At 40.0% G+C, this 27,637-nt stretch overlaps 1 protein-coding gene across 1 annotated transcript in view; it reads left to right on the forward strand.

The window, feature by feature from the left end:
- The window catches only part of DLEU7 (deleted in lymphocytic leukemia 7), a 24,080-nt gene extending 1,275 nt beyond the window's left edge, over positions 1–22,805 (forward strand). The window contains exon 2 of the mRNA XM_027856927.1: positions 21,973–22,805. Coding sequence (XP_027712728.1) covers positions 21,973–22,179 — 207 coding nt within the window. The 3' untranslated portion in view covers positions 22,180–22,805. The remainder of the gene's footprint in view (positions 1–21,972) is intronic.
- The last annotated feature ends 4,832 nt before the right edge of the window (positions 22,806–27,637 follow it).

Raw genomic sequence — 27,637 nt, forward strand, 5'->3', positions numbered from 1 at the left:
GGGGGTCTTGGGTTCAAATTTTGAAATCATCACTCCTTTTATGTGTTCCTGAGTATGAAAACAGTTGGCCAACCTCATTTAATAATAAAAGAAGACAAAAATAATGGTAATTAACTTGGGTATAGCCCTTGCTGGGTGCCAAGCAAGGAGGATTGGAAAGAGCCCTGGGTTCAGATTTTGATATCATCATCCCTGTTGTATGCTTTTGGAAACAGTTGACCAAGGTCATCACTTAATATCATAATAAAAACATTTATATAGTACTTGTATGCCAGGCATTAAATTTTCTGGTGAGTTGAAAAGGGCACTTGGTTCAAGTTTTGATTCTCCTAATTAAAACTGTGCGTGATCTTGGGCAAGAGACTTCCTTTTACTTTGCCTCAGTTTCCTCATCTTCTAGGACATAAGGTTGGGCCTCTGATCTCAAGGGCCCCTTTCAACTTCACCATTCTGTGTTTTAATAAATGCTTTCCTGTGGTACAGGTAGGATTAGTAAATCACCTGAATGTTTTCTGCACTAAATTATCTTTATTTCTTTAAAGTTTTTTCACACCCATGAATTACATTTATTTTCACTACTGGTCTGGTTCACTCCTGGGCTCTGGGGCCTACTGAGTCAATAATCTAAATGCTTATTGAGCAGTCTTAGAAGGGCTGAGCCAAATGTGTTGAAGTGTGAATATTAATATTAAATGCCTGCTAAGTAAAAGAACTTCTCTTTGTATGGCACCTGTTCCCTCTTAAGGTTGCAAACTGCTTAACCAAATACTGCTGATTGGCAGAGCAGCTGCATAGCACAGCAATATCTCCATAAAGGAAAGAATTCTGGTTTAGGAGTCAGTATGGGTCCTGCCACTAATTCACTTTGAGGGTTTCTTTAGGCATTGGTTTCCCTACCTGTAAAATGAAAGGCTTCAGCTAAAATAAAAGGCTTCAGCTAAATAATTCCTAGGGTATCTTCTAGCTTGGAGATTTTAAGTACAGTATTGCTTCAAATGTCTTGGTTGTCAAACATGTGCCCAAAGGGCTTTTTAAATAATACATGTGACAACAGGAAGTCAAGTGATAGCATGAGAGGAATTTTGTAATACCTAGGGTTTGCTGCTATATACTGGGTGTGACTTTAAGGCATCTGACAGATCTTTTAAAATTATATTTTATTCCATAAATTTAAAATAAAATATAAAAAATGTATAAATATATAATATAAAAGTAATTAATAAAATTAAAAATAGAACATCAAAAATCATTATGTTATGTGAAAAGCCCTAATTTTTAGGGCTCTAGACCTGATTCGAAGCCTAGCTTTGCCACTTTAGTATTAATTGTTTACCATGTCAAGTCACTAAATTTCTCTGGGCCTCAGTTTTCATATCTGCATGTTAGGTAAAATATTGAGAGATGGCCAGGTTTAGAGTCAGAAAACCTGGGTTTAAATTCTGAGTCTACTACTTGCGTGACCTTCAGTAAGTAACTTAACCCATCTCCTTCATAAAATAGGAAGGTTGGACAAGATGATGTGTGAAGCCCCTTCTAGCTCTAAATCTATTCTTCTGTGATCCCAATACCCAGACTCTCTACTTTTTGGAATTAAATTGAACTTTATAGAGCAATGCTATGAGTTAACAAATAACCATCAATTATATTAGTTATTAAATATATGATTAATTGCATATGACAAACATATTGGTTATTATATAAGGATTAATAATAAATATGAGTTATTTTATTATTCATAAAGTCATCTTGGGAAGATAGATGTATGCTTTTCCTAACAGTGTGGCTGTAGCTTAACTTCCCTCTCTTGGAATTGTCTTCAGGGCCAGTTTGCAAGTTACAGGAGAAAATAGGCCTTGTTTATTTTATGGTTGCATCTTATTGGAAAGAAGTTCATGTTCCTCCAAATTGCATTGCTCAGCTTCATTACCCACCCTGTTTATCAGATTGGACTCCAAATGACCCTGCCTTGGTCAGACCAATCAGGAGAAGTTAGAATATTGTATTCTGTTCTGGAAGGGCGCTGACAATTTGGGGCTTGTTTAGAGGGTAGTGGCGGGGACAGGAGCAGTTGAAAGAACTGAAGACAAGCATGAGAAAAAGACTTGAGGTGGTAGAAATAACTATCTTTAAAAGAAAAGCTACATGATATAGTGGAGAGAGAGCTACCTTCGATTCAGAGGCCCCAGGTTGGAATCTCACTGGTCTTGTTCTGACTTTGAGCAAGTCACTTGGGATTAAAGGATCATAGGGGTAGCTAGGTGGCACAGTGGATAGAGCACCGGCTTTGGAGTCAGGAGGACCTGAATTCACATGTGACCTCAGACTCATAATACTTACTAGCTTTGTGACCTCGGGCAAGTCACTTAACCCTGTTGTCTAGCAAAAAAAAAAAAAAAAAAAAAAAAAGGATCATAGAGAACTGGAAGGGACCTCAGAAGCTGTGGAGTCCAACCCTCTGACTCTCACAGATGACGAAACTGAGGCACAGAGTAATTTCGTGACTCAGCCAGGGTCATGTAGCTAGTAAAATTTTGAATTGGGATTTGAACCCTGGTTCAGTGCTGCCCTCTTCACTGCACCATACTGCCTTTCTTAAAATTAAGGTATAGAGGGATTGTGAGTTCAAGGTCACATTTGTCTCAAATGGAAGAACTAAAATTTGGACCTAGGTTCTCTGATTTCAAATCCATCTTGCTTTTGCCTACCCCCTACCCCATGCTGTCTCCAACTTCCCTAGCCCTTGGTTTCCTCATCTTTATGATGGGGAGTTAGACTAGAGGATCTCTTGTTATTGTTTTCGAAGAGGACCATGACATCAGGATGACTTGCAAATGAATTGGATTTAAGTGAGGCCAGGCTGTGCAAAGTCACCAGCCCCACTCTCTCCTCGGAGCCATCTGGGTCCAATGGCAAGATACAGATCAGGATGACTGGAGATGACACCTAAGATAAGTTCTTAGCTTATATTCCAGGAGAGAAAATCTGGAGTTCCTTAACTGGATGGAGTAATCACTCCAGCAAATTAGAGAGGACCTTGTCTCTGGCCCAGTGCTAAATAAAAAGGCAAAGGCTTGTTAAGAGCATGCAGTTAACTGAGCTGTGTGTATTACGTGATGGGTGACTGGCATTTCAGTATGGTATACTATATAACATTAATCAATCCTGCTGTATGCCAGGCATTGTGCTAAAGCATTGGGGGGTGGGGTATAAATCTAAAGAATGAAATAATCTTTATTCCTAATGAGTTTGCATTCTGATGGAGGAGTCTGCAAGACAGAAAAGAAAGCATGTATGGAATATACATGTATATCTATATAATTCACTTCTGTTAAATTAACACTTTAATGCTTTAGTTATCCAACTTCGACTCCTTAATTCTGAAATGTTTCATCTTGGCCACCAAGAGTCTAAGGCTCCCCCTGGAGTTTCATCATGATGTATCTTAATGCTCCCCTACTCCACAGACTGAAGCTGCAGTGGCCAAGTCTAGTTAATTGATGCTACTCCACGTCTGTCCTCTCCATTCATACCCTAGTCTCCACTCACACCACCACTACCCTGGGTTAGGTGTTCTTATTTGTTACCTGGGCTGTAATTAGCCTCCTTATTAGTCTCCCAGCATCCAGTCTTTTCTCCAATCCACTGTTCACACAGCTACCAACATAATGTCCCTGAGACGCAGGATTCTAGGTCAAACTGGTCCACCATCCGTGCTCTCCAGATTGTGGGAGAGTGTATATTCAGTTACTGTTTAGAAAACCTCTGGTCCTGAATGGCACGTGTTCATCGCCTCTTTCACACCACTTCCCTTACTCTGCTCTTAGTAAATGGGATAAAGAAAGACAGGAACCCTTGGGGCACTACGTATGTTACAGAAATGAGGGGAAATGTTCAGAGAATCACACATACAGAGCTGGAAGGGACCTCGGAGGCTGTTATTAAGTCAATCCCCCATTTGCACAGGTGAGGATAGCAAGTAAGCGACTGAAACAGGATTTGAGTCTAGTCTTCCTGCATTTAAGGGTGTACCGGAGCCAGCTGTATATCGACTCTGGAGAGTTGATTGTTAAATTTTCAGTGTGAACATTTACACCTTGGAAATTGGCAAATGCTGTAAATCAGGGCTTGAATGACTGTTCTGTTGATTGTCTAGACTAGTGCTTCTTAAACTGTGGATCGTGACCCCATATGGGTTCCAGAAAAATTTGGCAACAGTAAAAGGTTCTGAATTCGCATTGACCAAAAATTAATTAAAAATAGACTGGGTAACGAATCTGAAGGTATTCCTGGCAGCGCTTGCCCCGTTGTTGCATCAGGAAAGTTCAGTGTAGCCTTGGTTCTGAACACAAAGCATGCTCACTTTGCACTTCAAATGCCCTCAGGCCACCCAATGCCAGTGAACACTGTCAAAACTTGAAAGGGGTCCAGAGTGGAAAAAGTTTAAAGAAGCCCTGGCTCTAGACTTATAAAAGTGATAGAGAAAATATTAATGATGCAGATTAAATTTAAAAGCATGTTGTGCATACATTCCCCTCCTCCCCTCTGAGAGCTGGTTATTAAATATTTACTAGCACAAACTTGACACTGCCTCTCCTTATACCATACTCCCTTTCAAGGCAGTAGTACCTATTGTGATGGGACAAAGGACAAAGATATAGCCTTTATGTCAGGGGAAATGTCAAACAATGACAAAAGAGATTAGAATTGTATTTTCAACCTTAGCAAAGTGGGTAAACAAAGGGCCAACCATTTTCTCCAGCAAACACAATGACTGGGGCAGTGTCCCTTGATGGTAAGTCCATGTGTGAGGCAGGGCTTTCTATTTGGGGGAACTCCCCCACCAGCACATGATTATCTGCTGGCTGGTCATTGGAGGTCATAGCTTCCAGTAATTCCCTAGTATTATTTATGTATTTAAGATTTTTATTTCCAAATTCTTTCCTTTTCTTTACCCCCTCTCCCACTTACTGAGAAGGCAAGAAATATGACACCTATTATACATGTGAAGTCATAGCTTTATTATTTAATGGAATAGCAGACTGAGGTTGAATCTGGTGATAGTTCTACTGATCAATTTAGGTTTAGGAAAGTGAGATTGTACATAGTAAGGCATTCTAACAGACCTAGGATTCAGTAGATTCAATTGAAATCACGAATATAGGAGATCTTTACTAGCTTTGGTATTGGATTTCCATCTTTATCAGAAAGACTGGTATGAAGGGAAGATTTATGGAACCAAGAGTCAAAAGACTTGAGTCTTAATACTTGTTAACCATATACCTGTGTGCAGGTCACTTAACCCCTTTGAAACTGTCCTGTCATTGGTCTATTGGGGATAATACATGCCCTATCTACAAGATTGTGACTAGTCTTTTGTAAACTGTAAAGTGCTTTTGAAATAGAAATGTGAGCCATCCATCTTTGTGTATGAGTGAGGTTTGACCCTAGAATTGTTTTCTTTTTTTTTTTTTCCAGTGGTATTCTGAACCTCAGTGAGTTAGCACTATATGTTTATGTTGGGGAAGAAAGGGGAACAAGGATCATCAGCAGGGTTATTGATGCAAGCTAGGGCATGCTTGGGAAGCAAGTAGGAACCTGCCTGTAATTTGGATTTGACTGTGGACTTAGCTTGCAGCTGCTTGAATCGCTTCGGGCCAAGGCTTTCTTTTCCTTTACCACTGAGTGAGGATGATTGTGACCTCTCGAGTGCCAAATATCTGTCTTGGCTCTTGGTTTTTGTCATTCTCTCCTATTCAGAGCTCTCCCCTCCCTGTACCCTCCCTTCCATCTCTAAGTGGCTCAGAACCACTCTACCCATTATAGAGGATGGATGCATTTAATGCCTCTCTGATTGGCCCCTGTTAGGAGCCTCCTTGCTTAGAAATCCTTGCCAGCATTTGTCATTGTTCACGGACACTTGGATAAATTCTAGCTTTTTGGAACAGGAGCCTAATATACAGTACCAGGGCTATAAAAATAGGTCTTTTTTTTTTTTAAAGGGGGGAAATCCAGCCATGTTGCTTGATCAGGGAGACAGTTTCTATTAATAACACTGAAAACTGCTTGATTCAAAATTTGCCTGCGCCTTTAAAGTGAGGGCAGCATCCCTGATGACTATGAAATTGGCATAGAGCATCAGTGTCTGTAGTACAATTTTTTCCTAACTCCCAGGAGAAGCTAAGGATCAGTTCTAGTAGATGTGTTAGTATTGGGGTACTTAATCTTTTTTATGTCCTGGACCCCTTCTTAGAATAAGGTTTTTAAAAAATAGAAAATAAAATACATAGGACTACAAAGGAAATCAATTATATTAAAATATAGTTATTGAAATATTAATTTTAAAGAGTTTAAAATGTCAATTTTAAAAACAGAGTTCATGGACCCCAGATTTAAGAACCCTTTCTCCAGTTAAGAGAGAAGCCTGTAGGGATGACACCCACAGGACTTCCCTTGCTCTTTTGGTGGCCAGTCTAGGAGCTGCGTTGCTGCTGTTTTCTCTGGCTGCCTCCCAGAGGTCAGAGCACTCTGTTTTTCTTTAGACCGCTCTTTTTCTTAGTGGGCAGAGGCAGCGTCTCACCCCCAAATCTTCCCTATTTATTTTTTCCTCTCTGTGGTATTTTCTCTTTTGGAGGGCCAAGCCCCGGCCTGGCAGCATCCATAGTATCTCCCAGGCTCTCTTTTAGTGAGCCTTCTGCTAGTGAGGTCCTATTCTCTTTCCCTCTGTAAAATAAAGTCAAACGAATTTCCTCCTAAGAGGTTATTTATGGGTGAAAAAGGCTTCTATAACATCATACTTTTGCTCATGTCCCTGTTGCCTCAAATGTTTTCCATTTCTTTCCTATTGGATTCCTACCTGGTCTTTTAAAGCCAGTTTATTTTCCACTTCTTCTATGAAGTCTTTCTGGATACTTCCCAAAGTGGGTAATGATGCATTATAGTTTTTTTTTTTTAAATCCAAACAAAATTATTTGGCCCAGTAGATAGAAAGCTTGGCTTAGAATCAGGAAGAGCTAGGTTCAGGTCCTATCCGTGACACGCAATGGCTGTGTGATTCAAACCAAGCCATTTAAATTGTCAGTGCTCTAGGTCAGGGCTTCTCAAACTTCCACTCGAGACCCCTTCAGCACTTCTTAAACTGTGGGTGAAGACCCTTTATAGAGTTTTGACCTACAGTTTAAGAAGTGCTGCCTAGGTAATTTTCTTAATACCCTGAGTCGCAGACCAGGTACTGACCCATGTTGGTTGTGGGCATTTCTCACCAGGGCTTTTATACCAATGAAGGATCCAGATCCAAGAAGGAAAAAAAAAACTGATTTATTTAGTAACTGGTAAACCTATTTACTAAGGATTGACAAAGTTACAGGTAGCCTAGAAAGGTGCTAAAGATGATAAAAGGAAGTTAATTTGTTTTTTTTTGTTTTTTTGTTTTTTTGGTTTTTTTTTGAAAATTGCCCCTAGTGACAAATCTATATAGTGGAGTAGTTACTGGGGCAGGTAGGTGGCACAGTGGATAGAGCACTGGGCTTGGAATCCGGAAGACTCCTCTTCATGAATTCAAATCTGGCATCAGATACTTACTAGCTGTATGACCCTGGGAAGTCACTTAATCCTGTTTGGCTCTGTTTCCTCATCTTGTTTACCTCAGTTTCCTCATCTATAAAATGAGTTGGAGAAAGAAATGGCAAACCACTCCAGTGTCTTTGCAAAGAAAAACACAAATGGGGTCATGGGGAGTTGGACGTGACTTGAAGGACTCAGCTACAGCAAAAGATAGAGTAGATTGTAAAATCATTTCAGAAGAGCTTCTCTTTGTGATATGTACACCCTTTCCCAATCCCAAAACTTCTAAGTGTTCTGAAGACAGATTTATGAAAGACAGAGCTAAAGAAGTGTCGCTAGTGGGCTGAAGAATTTTTTGTTGTATATCGCCATCCTCTATGATCTCAAGTATGTTGCCTCATTCTGACCCCAGTCATCCATCCATCCATCCATCCATCCATCCATCATCATTGGTAGTCTTTGCTTTCTTTCTTTCTGCTTCAGTTTGAGTATCAGCTCTGGACCCTGGCTTTCAAACTCACTGCTAATGTTATTTGCACATTGTAAGCGTGAACCTCCTGTTGCCTGGAGAAATTCAGACATTGATAACAAGTGTGGTGAGTTTTTACTTCTGAGGAGCGAGGCCAATTTCTGTAAACTTGGGAACTGTGTCTCCAAAAAATCATTATGAAGCCATGGAGGAAATCTGCGCTCATGGTTATGCTATCTGAACCCTTTCTGTACCCTGAGGACTGCTCTGTACTTGGGACAAACTTGTGTTTTCTGTATTAGAAAGAGGCTCGGTGGCTAACCACAGACTGCCTGGTGTGTTTTTTCCATGTGTGCACTGACTTTTACAAGAAACTCGTTTATAGCTCTATAATTCCCTATGACATGAGTGATATGAAAAGCAGTGCAAAAAAAATTTAAAAAAAAAAAACCCCAGCTTTCCGAAATACAAATGATTGGAAAAGGCTATTATGAGAAAACCCTAAAAAAACCTTTTTGTCATCTGGATCTTGGTGGGAATGCTACAGCAATGTATCTTAGGAGTAGTCGTGCTACCCAGCCAATGTCCCTGAATACAGGGTAGTTGTCATACAGAGACCCATCACAAACTGCTTTTTTCATTGGGCTTTTTCAATGAAAAACAATAACGTCCCCTAAGCAAGTAGTACATGGAAACATAGAGAATATGGGAGAGCTTACATTGCATGTATCCCAAAGTAAAAATGTTTAATTTCCTGTGGACAATGATTTTTTTTTTATGGTGACTGGCAGATTTTTGGGGAGTTCTTCATTGGGTGTTTTATTAATGCACTGTTACTTATCTATATAGGACTGACCTTGGGTTCAAGGAACACAACTGGTGACCACTTTGTGCTCTGTGAAGTTCCAATCCCATGAAAGGTTTATGAATTATGCAAGGTTATAGTGTAATATGGCTGGGAGCATGATTTGTTTTCAGTTGTCCCTCTAAGCATTCTTTCCATTTTATGTACTCCCAAATCACATGAGGGATTCTAGTGTGTCTTACCTCAGCCCAGGATTATTTTTAACTTTGCTAAGGAGCTTCAGAGAAGACTTTTTCTAATGAGTATGTTGGTGCTTATTACAACCAAGTACTGTTGCTGAAACTTGGGGGAGAGTTTCCTTTTCCCCACTGCTGATCCTCTGATTATCAGATTTGGGAGATGGTCTGGGGAGAGCAGCTGGGCCTATGGGTAGAAGATAGGGAGCTCTGAAACAGCAAAAGAATGAAAATCAGGATGTGATCATTTCTGGAGGAAACTTTATCTGCTTTCTAAGAAAGTACAAGCTAATAGAGTCTGACAAGGTGAAGGAGTGAGAAATTGGGATGAGCTCACTGCAGCCTCTCTTGTGTGAATGAAAGAAAATGCCAAATACTTAAAAGATAAATTAAAAGGAGAGGAGCAACCCTGGAACCCCCAAAAAGAAAGCCTCAAAGACAAGGAAAGGACAAGGAAATGAGCAAACAGAAGGGGGAAAAAAAAAACCTCTTCCCAAATGATGAGTAAATACTATGTATTCTATAAAGAAGTCAAATGAATAAGCATTTATTAACTGCTTACTAATTGCCAGGCACTGTGTTAAATGCTAGGGACACAAATAAAGGCCAAAAAAAATCCCCTGCTCTCAAGAAGTTCACCCTCTAATGAAAGAGATAACATAGAAGCAAATAGGTACAAACAAGTTATAATCAGGATAAATTGTCAGTGGTCTGGGGTGGGGAAGGTATTAGCATTGATGCCTTCTTGTAGGCTTCTTGTTGAAGGTGGGACTTGAAAGAAGCCAGGAGGCAGAGATAAGGAGGGAGAGAACTCCAGGAATGGAGGGAAAATAACAAATTAACTGTGTCAGCCCAAGAAATGAAGCTGGACCTAGCAACATATGACACATGAACTTGGATGATAAACACTTTAAATGAAATGACATCATTGAAGAGGGATCTGGCATCTATAATGGTATCGTCATTTGTCATCAGTAAAAATAGAATAAAACAAAATGATAAAAGTCAATAACATGGAGAAAGTGATGGAAAATATGAATAAAGGAATAGAATGAATGGGAAATAAAATTTTCAAACTGGAACGCCAGTTGGCAAAAATGGCAGAAAATCAGACCAAAAAACAACTCGGCTGGAAAAAGACTTGAAAACCTTACAAGCATTGATGATGGAGCTAGAAGATAGAACTTGGAAAGAGAAGCGAAGGATCATTGGATTACTGAAGAAAATCTAACCACTTTTTTCTTCTTCATGAAACTGCTCCCAGAGTAAGATCAAGGGATAGATTAGGTAGAAAGAATCCACAGGACTCCCTCAGAGAGTAATGTGAATCGTGCAGGATTCTCACCCATCACAAGAAAATGGAGGGGGAAAAAAAGCTGTTCGTGATTTATGGAAGTCAAGGGAAATCATTTCCTCTCCATAATGTTTTGCTCAGCCATACCTTGGATGATATATGATGACGAAAAAGAAATTTCAATCCCCCACAACATTTTTTGACAAAAATGACTTGGCTTGAGCCTTTGATATGCTTTCTGGGGAAACCACATTTGGGGACATTTGACATGCACATCAATGAGGAACATCATCAAATTGAAGCCAGTTAAGTTTACCTGAAGGTTGACTTTAGCCAGTTCAGTGGGATAATTTTCTGTACCCAGTTGTATCATGCCTCTTTGGGAGAAATATTTTAGAATGTTATATGCCCTTTCCATCTCTTGGTTTGTAGCTTTTTCCTATATGATGGTACAGATAGTGGTTTTAAATGTGATGCTGTTATTAGACATTAGTTGTCAATATCAGCCTCTGATGTGGACCAGTTAAGTTCCTGTCAATGGCCTATGTGATTGAGAAAATTTTACCTTCCGACTTTGTGTGAGTCAAGTCACAAATCTTAGTTTCCTCATTCATAGACTAAAGGGTTTGGGCTAGATCTTACCCCAAAATTCAATGGTTCTATCTATGGTAGGAAACTATTTGAATTCTTTGGAATTCCAAATGGGATAAAATGGTCGTGTACAAGAGAGACTCTAAATTACAAGGAAATAGGAACTGTGTGTTACATCTGTTTGTATCCTCCAGCACCTAGCATAGTACTTAGTATTTAATAATAGGTTCTCAATAAATGTTCACTGAATTGAGTTGTTAAAAAATAAAAAGGAAGTACAGACTGATTTGTAATTTAGGCGGCTCAAGGAATGATTTTAAAAAATGGATCAAGAGTGGAGGGGGGAGGAGGCTTGTAAATTCCTCAACTTATTTTGTGCAAATATTCACATGTATTTGAATCATGTTATACATTGATATTATAATTTGAGATGTATTCCAAAGAAGGTTGTTTTTTTGTTTTTTTTTTTTTGCTCCAATACAAAGTCAAAATCAAATTGTGAAATCCTAAAATTAACTTCAATGAGAATTCTGCCTTTGTCGACATGTGGTCTTTATACATTTAATTCTCCCTTCTAATCTTTTCAAGATGTTGGTCAGACAGACAATAGATTCAGGTGATCTTTCACTTTCATTCTGCCTGACACAAAATGAATTAAAAGTTTACTACTTAAAGTATAGTGTACCTCTTTCTTTCTTTTTTTAAATTCATGGATGCCCTCTCTGAGTCTATGGGATTTGGATGTTAATTAAGCAATTACATTAGCCGTGCTATTATTGTAGGGTTATAGTGAAAATGTCTAGCTGGAAGTGTCAAACTAGACCTTTTAATTTTTAAAAAAGCTTTAGACTATGCGTTTGATTTTCTTTAAGAGTTAATATTCCCTGTCTTTTGAAGTGGAGTTGTTCTCCTAACCCACAAAGAAAGCTTCTACCCTAATGACTAAAAGAGTCTGATTCTTAAGAATTTTTTTTAAAGTGCTTTTGGAATTGAATAAGACACTGACTAAATTTTTGTTCATTGACAATCTAGTCTTGTTCCTTGGCAGGGGACAGGGCAGGGGAGAAGTTGCAAAAATATTCTCAAGATCAAGAAGAGATACGTGGGCCCATTGCACAGGAAAAGTCAGCTAGCTGATAATTGAAATAACCTAACAGTTATTAGTATTAATTATAGGCTTGTTTTACCCATGTATCCTCTTGCTTCAGAGGCCCTCTTGACACAGAGGGTACCAGCTGCTTCTTACTTTGCTGGTCCATGGTGCCATCTTGAGAATTTGGAAGCCTACTTAACTATTCCTGTCTTGCCTTCCAGCATGCGCATCACCAAGTTAAAAAGGATGTTTTATTGACAGATCAAAGAAAATGAAATAGAACCTCCAACACATCAATGTCAAGGGCACTCCAATGAGCAACTTCTCCCTAGTGGCTGTGTGAAGCCCCTGTCCTGAATAGGCAGATTCCTCTTTGCTGGTCTCGGTAAGAGTCCCCAGGCATGGTTTTCTCCTTGGGGTTTGCTGCTGTCCGTCCCAGTGGGCAATATCATGGGGCCCCAGCAGGCTGTTCTCTCACATGACCATGACCTACTCTTGAGGCAGACCTTTCTCAGGCACAGCCTTCGCCCCCGTGGAAGGGGAATGTCAAAAGATACCGGCCTCAGAGCTGTAAATGACCTGAGTGGATAGCTAGTCTAATGCTCTTATGTTATATGTGAGGAAACAAACTTGAGAAGGGACAGTTTTAAACAGAGTTGGGATTCGAACCCAGGCCCTGTGACTCGGGACAGGTCACCAGAGTTGGACTATTCCAGCCCTAATGTTGATGTGCCTGACTTTGGCCTCTCTTCTAGTCAAGTTTAGGTTCAGATATGCCAATTATAGATTACAGATTCCATCACCCGAGGGAGACTTCTGGAATTCATATTCAGTAGCCGATTTAAAATTAATTTTTTTCCTCATTATTTCTCTCTCTCTCTCTCTCTCTCTCTCTCTTTTTTTGGGGGGGGGGGCATTTGGGGTTAAGTGACTTGCCCAGGGTCACACACCTAGTAAGTGTCAAGTGTTTGGTCTGAGGCCGGATTTGAACTCAGGTCCTCCTGACTTCAGGGCTGGTGCTCTATCCGCCGCACCACCTAGCTGCCCCCATTATTTCTCTTTGACAACAGAGGGTGATGACTTTGGTCATCATGGGGGGCTGTGGAAGAAATTCTGCATTCTTTAAGTTTCCCAGAATATGCTCCTAGATGGAGTAGCATTCATTTTGAGAGAGGAAAAGGTCACGATATTGGCTACCTAGTCTAACTCCTTTACAGGTGAAGAAACTGAGTCACCAGGAGGTTAGGGACAAACAGCTGGCACAGTGGTTAGAGAGCTGGGCCTAGAGTCAAGAGGATACGAGTTCAAATGTGGCCTCAGTGACCCTTGGCAAGTCACTTGACCCCTGTTTGCCTCAGTTTCCTCATCTGTAAAATGGGGGTAATAATAGTACCTACCTCCCAAGGTTGTTGTGAGGATCAAATGAGATAATAATTGTTAACCACTTAGCACAGTGCTGGCTCATAGTATGTGGTATATACATGTTAGCTTTCATTAAGTAAGTACTTTGTCCTCTGATTCAGGTCATGAGTGGCAGAAGTGGGATTTGAACCTACGTCCCTTGACTCCAGAGTCACGTGACATCTCCATGGATTATTTAGATGGCTCCATGGTCAAAGTGTGGGTTCTCGCTTCTGAGTTGACAGTCACAGTCTACTCCTGGCCTTTTATCCTGTGCATTCTTGTCCTTGTTTTCCATACATCTTTCATAATCGACATGTACTTATTAAATACTTACATATGTGCCAGACATTGGAAATACAAAGACAAAAATGAAATGGTTCCTGTCCTCAAGGAGCTTACATTCTATCGAGAGGATCTATCCAAGATCTGGAGGCTTTCCTCTGACTTAATTTTTTTTTTTTTTGGTGGATACCACTCTAGTGCCAGGAGAGACTCTGTTGTCATTCACTATTATATGATTGGCTCACTTCATTTGGGTTCATGCTTGAGGTGTTACATGCAGTAGAAAGGGGACTGGATTTGGCATTAGAGGACCTGGGTGTTTGAATCTTGGCTCTGCTCCTTACTACCTGTATCACCTTAGGCAAATCACTTAATCCTTCTGGGCCTCAGTTTCCTCATCTGTAAAATAAGGAAGTTGGATTATATGGCCTTTGAAGGTTCTTTCCAACTCTGTGCTCCTATGCCACTACTAACTTAGGCTTAGAATCAGTGTCACACCACTCATAAGTGTCAGAAATGGGATTTGAACTCGGATCTTTCTTGACTTGTTGACTAGCTATTTTTCCCTTATACTGTGCAGTCCCTTCTTCTGCAGATCATCCTTGGAAATATGCTAATATAGTTTTCTTACAACTCCCATGCATCCTTTCTGCCATATTGATCATGCTATTCCATCTTTGACAACATGAAAACACATCTTTTTGTGCCTAATTGCATTGTTTCAGTTGCTCAGACTGTAATTTTGAAAGAAAAATATGAATGTGTTGTTGTTAACATAGGTTAGTGTTGGTTTCAGTGAGCCAGACTCGAAACCAATTGTAGTGGTGACTGTTACATAAGTCTTCTTTCTGCAGCCTCTCGGAGTAGACACAAACTACTTTCAGTAAGGGTGTTTTTTCCCCCTACCCTGACCTTTCTAATATTTATTTATGTGGCTTTTTTGGGGTTAAAGTAGAGGCTATATGTATATATGCATATATAATGTATACACATAATATACACAAACACATATATATTATGTTTTGCTGCACATGTTTCTCATAAAACATGGGGATCAGGCTACAGAAATATCAACCTATTTAAGAAATGTTCTGGGGATCCACATAAACTTACATGTGAAATAGGTGCCTGAAAAACTCAACTGGAAGCGAAGCTCATTTAGGCCTGTGAGGGGAGACTTCAAACTGGGAGGTCTTTCAGATTGGGGTGAGTTTTCTTGGGCCTTTGCTTCTGTGGATGTCTGTCATTTAAGTTCTTTCCAACTAACCAAGCCTTTTAAATTATGCCGAAAAGACAAAGGGTGGGCCCATATACTGATTGTTAAATTTGGGTGATATTTCATGATGGTTCAGACTCCATAATTTATATGAGAGTTTCTTAACATGGGTGGGGGGGATGGTCAAGAGAAAAGGAATTTGAACTGCTTTTTTTTTTTAAGCAGTTTGTCTGTGTCTGTCTGTCTGTCTGTCTGTCTCTCTCTCTCTCTAATGAAAGAATAGCTTGAAAGGATGGCAGAGGATGGAGTGAAGATTTTTAAAGGATGTCATAGACCAAAGCATATTTAGTCAGCAAGGATGCCAGCAAATAGGGAGACTTTGAAGATTTAGGGTGGAAATGCTGGAGGGTTGGGTTTGAAGAGTACAAATACAGCAAGTCAGGAGGGAATGGATTGAGTAAAAGCACAGGGGTTGGCATTGTTGAGAAGAGGTCTTTTTTTTTTTTTTTTCCCCAGTAAAGTATGAGTGGATGGCTTCTGTTAAGAAAGAAAATGGAGGTGGTTGGTGTGGGAGGCTTGAGAAGTGTGAAATCATAGGCTTTGTAAGGAATGCCATAGATTGCCGATCATGGAAGTAAAAGGATTGCTGGAGGCAGTGAAGGCCCAGGTGAAATTAGATAACATAAGTTTGTAGTGGACCCATTCATTGTGTGTTCTCCAGCTGAGGAGGCTGCTGGTGGGGATGGTTCAGGGTTGGGACAACCAGAAGGACAAGTGGGCAGGGGTTGGAGAGCAGAGGGTGGTCAAAACTTGAACTGATTGATAGCTGAGACAGGGTTGGGAAGGGAGGACAGTAAGTCAGTAAGCCCCTTCTAGAAGAGCAATTGGAAGTCGTGGTGAGAAAATCCTTACAGGATTCCCTTTGCCTAATAGCATGCAGACTCCTTAGCCTGGCATTTAAGACCCCCCCGAGTTCATCTATCTTGTCAGCTTTATTTCATATGATTCTTGACTCATTTTACAGCCTAACCAAGTAGGAAATCATTCCTTGATCTCCCATACCCATCTCTCTGCTAGGCACATAGGTTGTTCTCTGTGCCTTGAAGACACTCCATCTACATTGTTTGCCAGAATCCTTCTCATCAATCTCTAGCTTAGGTGTCACCTCCAGGATGTCTTCCCTGATCCCCTCGGCTGAAAGTAATCCATCCCTTCTCACATTTTCCTAGAGCAGAGGGGCCAAACCCAAAGCTCATGGCCAACACCCGGCCCATGACACTTCCCAGCATTGCCCAAACCAGATTAGAGTGTGTTGGGGAATGGGGAACAAAGTAAACAAAAATGACAACAGAACAAAGATAATGCTGCATTTTAAAATTAATAAGGATCCCTATGTACGGATTGGTGACCCACGTGTTTGAGTTGGACTCTCCTAGAGCACTTTGCTTGATTCTTTTATTTTCTAACAATTAAACTAATCTGTGTATATGCCATATCCCTGTGGAATAGAGATTTTTAGCCTGGGGGCTGTGAACTCATTTTAAAAATATTTTGATGCCTGTATTTCAATATAATTGGTTTCCTTCTTAGTGCTATTTATTTTATTGTAAACAGTTAAAAATATTCTGAGAAGACTATAGGTTTCATCAGCCTGTCAGGAGGGGTCTACAACACCCAAAAAGTTAAGAATCCATGCAGTTGAATAGTTGAAGCTCTTTGAGGACAGGGCCTGTTGTAATTTTTCAGCTTTATGTCCCTAGCATCTCATGTTCAGGAGTTTGGCATCATGTCTGACTCTATGACCTCATTTGGGATTTTCTTGGCAAGGATACCGGAGTGATTTGCCATTTTCTTCAGCTTATTTTTCAGATGAAGAACTGAGACACACAGGGTTAAGTGACTTTCCCAGGATCACATAGCAACTATATGTCTAAGGCCAGATTTGAACTCGGGAAGATGAGTCCTCTTCATTCCAGGGCCAGCACTCTATGCGCTGTGCCACCTAGCTGCCTTAGTATCCTAGTATGGTGCTTTTATGTTTGCTGAATTGAACGCATTCATGAAACCATGTTCTTCTCTTCCTGCCACGAGTCATACCATACAGCAATCCATTCTCCCCAGCCTCTCCTTTTCTTCATTAGAATGGAAACTCTTTGAAGGCAGGGCCTAACTAGCTTACTTCAATTTGTATGTCCAATGGGGGCACCCTTTTCCCACTATTGGGTTCTTGCTTTGGGCTCACATAAAGTGTTCCATTAGGGAACGTGACTCTAAAATGTGCTCAGGCTCTTCTCTCACTAATCCATCTAGTGCTCTCATCTGGAGTTATTCCAGGAAAACCTCCTTAAACAAAGCTTGGTCAAAGTCTAGGTTCTCCCTCCCTTAATAGGACTTCTTTTAGACTTGCACTTGGTGTACAAAGTAGATCAAATATAGGCAAGAGTGTACTGGAGCCAGCTCTAACTAGCTGTCAAGATCCCATGGTTAAAGTTTCAGTGTGAGCGATTTGGAAATTGGCAAATACTACAAATCAGGGCTTGATTTATTGTTTTGTTGAGTGTCTGGTCTTAAAGTGATGGAGAAAATTTTAATAATGCGGATTAAACTTGAAACTATGTCATGTGTACTCATTCCCCCCAGAGAACTGGTTGTTTACCAGCACACTTCTGGATATAGGACAGCTATTTATTTCCTTCACCAAAAAAAAAAGAAACGCTTAAAACACAAAATACTTATAAAGAATGTTGGAAAAGACTTTTAAAAATTCAGAGAGTAACTCGCAGCAAAGGACTCGCGGAAGCCTGTATACAGATATAGAAACAAATGAGGTGCTCAAAAAAATCCCATTGTCTTATAATCTCTTGGGAGATGAAGACTCATGGGAGACTGGAACCACTGGGCAGATAACACTTTTAACCTGGAGCTGAGCAACTCGATTCAGGTCCAGCTCTTCTGGGCAGCCAGGCATACGCTGCACCTCCTGCTGCTGGTGGTGATCTCCTCTGAGAAGGATACGGTTGCAGGAAGCACTTCCTGTTGGACAATTACCAGCCCAGAGACCTCTCAGTGACCTCTTATGCTCATGAGTTAGCTGCCAAGGCTGAGACCATCTATCTCAGTCACTAGGGAAAGAAATACAAAGCAGAAGAAGAGGAGGCTGGAGATTTAAGGTGGATTTGAGATCCATTAGAGGCATCTAGGTGGCACAGTGGATAGAGCATTGGGCCTGGAGTCGGGAAGGCCTGAGTTCAAATCCAGCCACAGACTGGCAAAATATCCATTCTTTAGACTAAGCCTTCTTGCTTGAAATATTCAACCTTCTTTCTGCCTTTCCGTTTGCCTCTTGAAATCCATAGCGTATTAGAACTAGCTGTAGGGAGATCAATTTACTCTCAGTCTGTCGGTTTTCCCCATCTATAAAATGGGACTATTTTACCTTTTGTAAGTCCCTCATTTTATCTCAACATCAGACCTGACTTGAGAGGGTGCTGGCTTTAGAGCCTGTGCCTGTGATCAGGCTGATCTGAGAACCAGTCTCCAGGCCAGGATCAGGGGCCTATGCCTATGGGCTAACATTTATGTTGAAAGGGGTGAATGATTTATAGCTTTGTGGTGCCATGTTTATTGGAACTGACCACAGACGGCTCTTCTTAGTTACTCCTGATCAGCTCACTGAAGTTGTCATATCTGTGGACTGGTTCAGAAGGTAGAGTCAGTATTGCAAAAAAGTAATTAGACCTGCTAGGCATATACCTCAGTGGGCTCAGTGATAAAAAGAAGGGCCTTCATATATACCAGAATTTTACAGAAGCACTTTTTTTTTTTTTTGTAATTGTAAAGAATTGGAAGGGAAGTAGATGCTTGTGATTGGGGAATAATTAAATACATGTAGTAGAATGTTACCATATTAGAAGAAATGAATATGATAAATACAAAGAATCATAGTAAAACTATGTGAACTGATGCAAAGTGAAATAAGTAGAACCAGGAAAACAATATACTCAATGAGTAACAAGACAATTGAAACTGAATGTTGTGAAATAAGAATAATCAAGTTTGGTCCCAGAGAAGAAATAGCAGAAGATATTATCCCTCCCTACATTTTGCAGAGAATGGGATACTATGGGTATGGAATGATACGTGTAATGTGAGACTGACTATCTTGGTTAGTTTTGCTAGTTGCTTTCTCATAAGGACTGCATGTTAGGGAGGTGGAGAGGGGAGGTAATACATTGGAGAAATGTGGGTGATATAAAACAAAAGATAACAAAAATGCATTTAGGGGGAAAAAAGAAAAACAGAAGTCTTCTGAGATCAACATGAGGATTTACTTCCTTGTACCAAAAAGATTGGCTGGAGGAGACATCAGGAAGAACACCTTTCCAGCTCACCAGGTTTTATCAAGGGTGGCCGTGTGTTAGCGTTCTCACAGCTTTTGCCCAATTATATTCTCATGGCTCAACATTTCGTATTCAGTCTCAGGAATTTTCATCAACATTCAGACATGCTGAACCCAGGTTTTAGATTGATCAAAATGGAAGAAAAAAGCCAGGGAGTTCTAATTTTGGCAGGGGGTTCCCATCACCATCTAGGATATTAACTTGTCTGGGTGAACATATGGGATTTGACAAACAAAAGCTGTTGGGAGGGATGTGCTCCTGGGCTGAATGGAAAACACTTTAAATGAAATCATCACAAATATTTATTATGTGAGTCTCTAACAGAAGAGTATGGGCCAGTTAATACTCTGGTTCCTTCAATGATTTCTCTGTGGACTTCCATTGTTCTGCAATGAAAACAGTAGGGGTTTCAACTTGAGGTCATTTCTGATTCTGGAGGGCCCCCACCTTGGCTTTTCTCGATTATGGAAAGGAAGAGAGACAATCACCTGTTTTTCTTTTTCTGTCTTGGGTCCTAAGAGTCCCACGGAAAGGCTTCCCTTGTTAATTTGTTTTCTTTGACCTTTAATATATTTTAGACAAAATTGGAAGGAAATACCAAAATAGTAAAATAGAGTCCTGCAGAATTCAACAGAGACCCAAAGTTTCCCCAGGGCATAAGGGGCCAATACAGTTCAGCAGCTGAATTTTATGGGTGGGTGGGTGTGTGTGTGTGTGTGTGTGTGTGTGTGTGTGTGGACTTCCCCAAAGATGCTTTCTCTGAGGTTCTCTAAATAAAACTTAGAATTGTGTTAGGAGCTCGGCGAAGTCCACAAATGTATTTTTAAAGACATTTTAGTCGTATTTGGGTGATGAATGCTATTGGAGCCTGGCTACTAGGCACATTTTAGCTATACATTTCATCATTTGGCTCTGTTTTGAAAGTCTGCTTACTTGTTGTCTTGGACTCCCATTTCCTTTTCTATGGAGCTTTGGTCTGCTTCTCAGATGCAGATTGGGGAAATTGTCAAATTCAGTCAAAAAGCACATTTAATAAGTGCTTATTTTGTGGTTGAGTATGGAGGGAGACAAATTTCTGTGCTCTTGGGTCATGGGACGGAAGCAGCAGATGAAGCCACTGCCATGTCCGTATTTCCCCCTTCTCTCAGGCTCTAAAATTATAGTTAACCTATGATGAAGCATACTTCCCACCTCTTGGCAAAGAAGTGATAGGCAGTAGGTGCAGAATGAGACAAATTTCCAGACAGTCAGGAATGTGTTTATCTTTTTCTTAAGTATACTTCTTTGTTGGAAAGGGGAGAATTTGGGGTGGGAGGTTGGGGAGGTATTGTGGGTTAGTAATAGTGATACAAACAAAAAAGAAGAAAAGAAAAAAAATTAATGTCGAAACATTTAAAAATACTTAGAAGCAAGCATCGGATAGTTGAGAAGGGGATGCTACCAACAGCTGTTTTGCTGTTAACCTTGTTAAAATTAATACATATTTAAAAACAAACTGTACATAATAGAAGTCCATAGTTTTTACCCATCCGCATTTTGTTATTTACATCTTGAGATAGTATTTGAAATGTTCTTAATACATTTTAAAAATAATATTTTATTTTTCCCCAATTACATGCAAAAAAAACAATTTTCAACTTTTTTTTTTTTTTTTTTTTTGTGTGAAGCAATTGGGATTAAGTGACTTGCCCATGCAAGTCGCACATTAAGTAAGCGTTATGTGTCTGAGGCAGTATTTGAACTCCAATCCTCCTGACTGGTGCTTCTATCCACTGCGCCACCTAGCTGCCCTGATTTTTAACATTTTAAAATTGAGTTCCAAATTTTATTCTTGCCTCTCTCCCCTGCTTTGTCCCTGAGATGGTAAGCAATCTGATATAGGTTATATATGTGCAGTCACATAAAACCTATTTCCATATTAGTTATTTTTGTGGAAGAAAACTCGAATTAAAAAAAAAGAAAAATAGTACGCTTCGGTCTGTATTCAGATGCCATCCACTCTTTCTCTCAAGGTGGGTATCATTTTTCATCATGAAAATTGTTGTCTTGGATCATTGTATTGGTGAGAATAGCTAAGTCATTCACAGTTGTTCATTGTACGGTATTGCTTTTACTATATACAATGTTCTCCTGGTTCTGCTCACTTCATATTAGTTCATCTAAGCCCTTTTCTGAAATCATCCTGCTTGTCATTTCTTATAGTATAATAATATTTCATTACAAAATTATACCACAACTCGTTCAGCCATTCCCCAATTGATGGGCATCCCTATAATACATTTTTAAAAAATTCAGAAGTATAAATTGTCCCATCGGCCACTGAAGAAATTCACTATTTGTCATGAATTCTTAACCTTTTTTGTGTCATGGACCCCCTTGGCAATCTGGTGAATCTTATGAACCCTTCTAAGAAAACTGTTTTTAAATACATAAAATACATAGGATTACAAAGGAAACTCATATCAAAATACAGTTATTAAAAAAAAAAAATACAAGTTCATATGCTCTTCCCTCCCTGCCCTCCTCCCGGTCAGTACCTGAATTTGGTAGAATGCATTTTTACTCCATTGCCTTGTATGTATTTCTTACCTTTGGTTTTGCTTTCTTTAATTTTTTTTAAAGGATAGTATTGAGTTCAGAAACATCTGCAGTCATATGGCCCAGCAGCCAGAGGGACCGTATTTTGACCGAGACCTGAATACAGCCTACAAGTGCCTGAAGACCATCATCAAGAAGCTGATCCGTTCAATGTTGAGCCTCCCAGCTGATATCCGTGATTTGGCCTGTGTTGCTCTGAGGCAGGTTCTCCAGAATCTTCTGGATCTGTGAATGTTACTGATGTGTGAATTGAAGCCAGTCAGGCTGTAAGCTTTAGCCAAGGAGTTATTGTATATAGGCCTTAAAAGCAAAATGAGCCTTTGAGCCTCAGGCAAAATTGAGGGTTGTCTTCCAGACCCCTTAGAATTCTTTTCACATTTATAACAATCAGTAACAGGTAGCTGGAATTTTCAGGGATTTTTGTCATTTTTTCTGACTTGTTGTGGATGGGAATATCATTTGCTTTGGTTACATAATTGGATTAAGTGCATTAATTTCCCCATCAGATATTCCTTTCGACCTGTTACATATTTTTTTTCCATAGAGGCCTAGTTGTTAGTGCTAGTTTGTGGCTGAAGCTCTATGATTAATAAAAGTCTGAGCCATAAATGTGATATTTGATAACTGATATATGTTCTTTGTTGCTGTGTATAAAAGAGAAAGTGTTCATTTATTTCATTTCCTAGTAAAATTTCTCTAGAAATTTGAAGACTCTGTGTTAATACTTCAACTCTTGTTTCTGGTGTAGTGAATTTACTGTTTCACAGTTACTAAATGGCTTTCAAGTTTTCTGTCTTCAGTACCTTGGTTTGGAAATTGGAAGTGATGATAATCCCATTTAAGGTACTTGGAATAAAAGATGCTAAATAAAATATGAAGTATTGTGTTATTGCAGCCTGAGATGAAAATTTCCAGATTCCTTTTAAAATTGTTTTTATACATCCCACTTCAAGTAGGAAATCATGTGAAAAGAGGGGGGAGAAGTGGGTACGTTGGCCAGCCTCCCTTAAGCATTTCCAGTTGAGAAGGGAGGGAAGGTGACTTTGTGGACTTTTGGTAGCTCAGATGGGTACATAGCTAATCTTTCCTAGGTTTCCTGCAGTTTTCATGCAGACTGTATCCAGAAGAGAGGTCAATTAAACCTCTAATGTTCCCTTAACACTTTACTAGAAACAGTATCAGATTTAGGAGATAGGTTCCTATTTCCTAAAAAATTAGGAAATTGTGTGTGATTGGGAGGGTTCGGGAATGGGGAAAATGCTTCGTACTCTCACTAGTAACATAGCCAGGGTCTTAGATTTTCCATTGATTTTGGCTCTGGGAGTATGGACAGCTCATTTAAACTCCAGCAGGTATATCTACCACACAGAAATGTTTCCAGGATTCCTCTCTCTGTATGTTGATCCAAGATAAGCATCCTGATTCATACTTTTTTTTCCCCTTTTCATACTTTTTTTTCCCCTTTTATGGATAACCACACATCTGCCGAAAAGAATATTTGTATAAAACTTAGTTCTAAGAGAAAGATGGAGACAAAATGAAGGATGGAGATGGGGCAGAAAGGAAAGACCGAAGGGACTGGATTTCTTGGTCCTTTTTTTTTTTTTTTTTTTTTTTTTTTTGGGACAAGGCAATGGGGTTAAGTGACTTACCCAAGGTCACACGGCTAGTAAGTGTTATGTGTCTGAGGCCGGATTTGAACTTAGATCCTCCTGAATCCAGAGCCGATTCTCTATCCACTTCACCACCTAGCTGCCCCTTGGTACTTCTTGAGATGTGTCCCTATACCTCTGATATGCAAGTGAGGCTAGATAAATTGATCAGCAAACATTTGTTAAGGATCTACTGTGTACCAGACCCTTGTGCCTAAATACTGGGGATACAAAGAAAGACAGAAGCAGTTCCTTCCCTCAAGGGGGCTTACAGTCTAATGGGGGAGAGAATATAAAAACCAAGTACATATAAGATACATATATATGGGAAGTAATATTCTTCTGGGGGAAACGATCTATATTTCACGGTTACGTGTGGGGCCTGTTGCATTTTTTTTTCCTACCTACACATTTCAATTTTTCTAGTATTTTGATTTTTCAGAAAATTGTACCTAATTGAGTAGGGAAATAATTACTTTCTCAGTTCTGAAGCTTTATCTCCTGGGGTTAAAAATCCAGTTCCACAAACATTTGTTAAAATATAATTATCACAAAACGGTCAGAAACGGGTATTAAAATATTTCTGACAAAGTCAGTAGTCGGCTGGAAATGTATAGATGCTCACACTCTTGAGTTATTCAAGGAAGAGTTTCATTCAAGTGACAAGCATCCCATTCTTGGGGTGATAGGATTGAACAATGTCAATTGGTTAGCACCTTTTGGCAATGTGGCATAAGGGACAGAGTTCTATATGTGTGCTGAGGATGGCCTGGGTTCCAGTACTGTCTCTACCGCTAAACTAGCTTGTGACCATGGGCAAGTCATAGTCTGAGTCTCAGGCAACTTAGAAGTCTTGGGTTGTGATTTGTTTGTGTGGAGGGAGTTTCCACAGCAAGGACATCACGGGTCCCTGATTGCTCATACTTTAAGGAACCTCCATTAAAGATGTTTAAAGTGAGTACAAGTAGACTGGACTAAAACCAACAATTCCTGGATGGGTCTAGTTTTTCTTTAGATTTTTTGCCTTCTTTCTCCCTCATTTTTTCCAAAGGCAATGTGGCACAGTGGGTAAACTGCTGGATTTAGAGTCAGAAAACCTGGGTTAACTCTGTGTTCTTGGGCCTCAGTTTCCTCATCTCTAAAATATAAGGATTCTACATTGTATGTTCAGAGTTTCTTTCCATTTTGGACACCTGCCATCTTATGATGCCTCCTGCCTTCATTCGCTTCTGCCTCCAGCCCAACAGACCGCATAAAGGAGTTCTAAATGGAAAAACAAACAAAATAACTTAAAGGAAGTCAAATGTCAAAGCTTTGTAGTTGTGGCTATCCATGTCTATATTCAATAAAAGCACAGGACTCTAGCCCCAGCGGTGCTGGTGATTTCTTTTAGAATTTAGGAATAGTGACAGCAGAGAGAGTATCTTTGATTCAGCATTCTGTAGTTGGTGAATCATAGGCTCACAGAGCTGGAGCTCATATCCACGGTTACCTTTTCATTTTTCATGTGAGGAAACTGAGGCTCATGAGAGTTCAACAACTTTTACAAAGTCATAACGGTGGGCTCAAATAAGCATTTATTAAATGCCTGCTATGTATTAGCAGCTTGGCGGATCAGAAAAGCCTTCATGTAAGAAGATGGAGCCTGAAGGGAGTCTTGGGGTGGGGGGAAACGGGAGCATTCTAAGGAGGATGGAGGGTAAGGAGGGGACTGCATTCCAGACATGGGGAACAGCCGGTGCTAATGCAGGAAGATGGACTGCCGTGGACGAAGAAAAGAAAGGAGGCAGGCCATTTTGGCTGAGCGATGGAGTACATGCATGGGAGTAATATTTAGTAAGGCTGGACCAGGTTACAAAGATGCTGATTGGAGGAATTTTTATTTGATCATAAAGGTAATAGGGAACCACTGATGTCTGCCGAGGAGGGGAGTGACAGAGTTTGGGAAAATCACTTTGTTCGGTCCTGAGCAATGAAGCCTATCAGAAAAAGGAGGTACTGACAAAAAGGGCAGATCCCTGGGATGTCTTTTTCTCCATGGAATGGTGTTGGGTTTTTCCTCTTTTTCCTCTCCCCTGCCTTTCCTTCTTCTCCTGTATACTACAGGGAAGGGTCTTGAGAGGGTTATGGGTGGCAGCAGAGGATAGCGAGGTGGGCCTGGAGTTGGGAAGATCTGAGATCAAGTCCAGCCTCAGACACTTAACTAGATGCGTGACCCCAGAAAAGTCACTTAACCTCTGCCTCAGTTTCCACAACTGTAAAATGGGGATAATAATAGCACCTACCTCCCAGGGTTATCGAGAGGATCAAATGAGGTATTTATAAAGCTGCTTAGCACAGTGCCTGGCACTTAATAAATGCTTGTTTCTTTCCTTTAACTTCCCCTGGAGAAACAAATCCCCTGAACCCCTGGTTTAGGGAGGTTGTCCTAAATATTTGCCTTTAAAATTTCTCATAATGGGGGCAGCTAGTTGGCGCAGTGGATGGAGTGCCAGTCTTGGGAGTCAGGAGGACCTGAGTTCAAATCCGGCCTCAGACACTTGACACTTAGCTGTGCGACCCTGGACAAGTCACTTAACTCTGATTGTCTCACCAAAAGGCCAAAAAAAAAAAATTTCTCAATCTCTTTCACTTTGTTGAAAGCTTTGGGAACTTTCAAACTAACTTGATCATCAGTCTTTTTAGCAAGTTAATTTATGTTGAAATAGACTGTCCCTGTAAGTCCTGGAATGACATGGTTATTAGCTAGCTTCTCAGATTCTTTCTTCCCCACTACAATAAATTGAGTGAACATCTATTAAATACCTACTATATGCCAGGCAATGTGCTAAGGAATGGGAAGGTGAGTATCAAGAAATTAGGAAATCTTTATTAAAAACTGAAGATACAAATGCGGTCTCTGCACTCAAGGTTTACATTTGAATGGAGGGGACACCATGCAAATAACTAGATACATACAGAGTAGAGGAAGGCACAATGTTCCAGTAAACTGATGCTTTGCTTCATCGGGCTTTGACCAGCAGCGCGGTATAGTGGGAGAACACTTTTGGAGTCAGAAGACCCGAGTTTGAGTCCACTTTCTACTAGTATGTGTGTAATCTTGGGCAAATCATTTTCTCCTCTCTGGGTCTCTTTCCTTTTCTGTAATAGGAAGAGATTGAATTAGATGGTTTCTGCAATAGAAGGCCCCCTTCTGTCCTAACATTATTTTCTTATTTTAGCCCAATATCACTTTTATTAATTAAATTTTCTTTTTATTGCAATCATTTAAAATTATTTCTATATCTTAAGTTTTTTTACATTAATTCATTTCCATATAGATCCCTAACCCTCCCTGTTCCCACCAACTCACATCATATGAGAAAGAATTAAAAAAAAGGGTGGAGGGGGAAGCAGTTTGGCAAAATCAAATATCGCATCTATCCATAAAGGTAGTATATTCAGTGTTCCACATGCGTATCTTCCACCTCTGCCAAGAATGGGGAGTAGTACCCTGTCGCATCTCTCCTTCAGGGCCGGAAATTCAGTTCTTGCTATCTTCATTTGTTGTTGCTATTTTCATGTATGCTGTTGTAGTCGTTGATGGAGTTCCTTCTTGATTCTGATTACTTTCCTCTGCATCAGCATGTAGAAGACTTCTGTGCTTCCCTGAATTTCCGTATTCTTCATTTCTTACAATTGAGTCCTATTTCATGACATTCTGGACTTGGTATCAGGTAAACTTGAGTTTGAATTTTGTCTCAGATGCTGGCTGTGTGACTGTAGGCAGGGCATTTAGCTCTGGTGAGTCCCAGTTTTCTCATCTATAAAATCAATAAAATTATTGTCTATTAATCTGTAAAATTATAAAAATAACAATTATTCATATTATCCTCATATATAAAATGGGGATGATGACACCTACCTCAAATGTGATGAGCGGAATGTCTGTAGAACTCTTTGGTAAGATTTAGAGTGCTATGTAAATGTTAGCTATTTGGTATGATAGGGGTGTGTGTGTGTGTGTGTGTGTGTGTGTGTGTGTGTGTGTGTGTGTG

The sequence above is a fragment of the Vombatus ursinus genome, unplaced genomic scaffold, assembly GCF_900497805.2.
Source record: "Vombatus ursinus unplaced genomic scaffold, bare-nosed wombat genome assembly UNPS02011700.1, whole genome shotgun sequence".
NCBI classification, from domain to species: Eukaryota; Metazoa; Chordata; class Mammalia; order Diprotodontia; family Vombatidae; genus Vombatus; species Vombatus ursinus.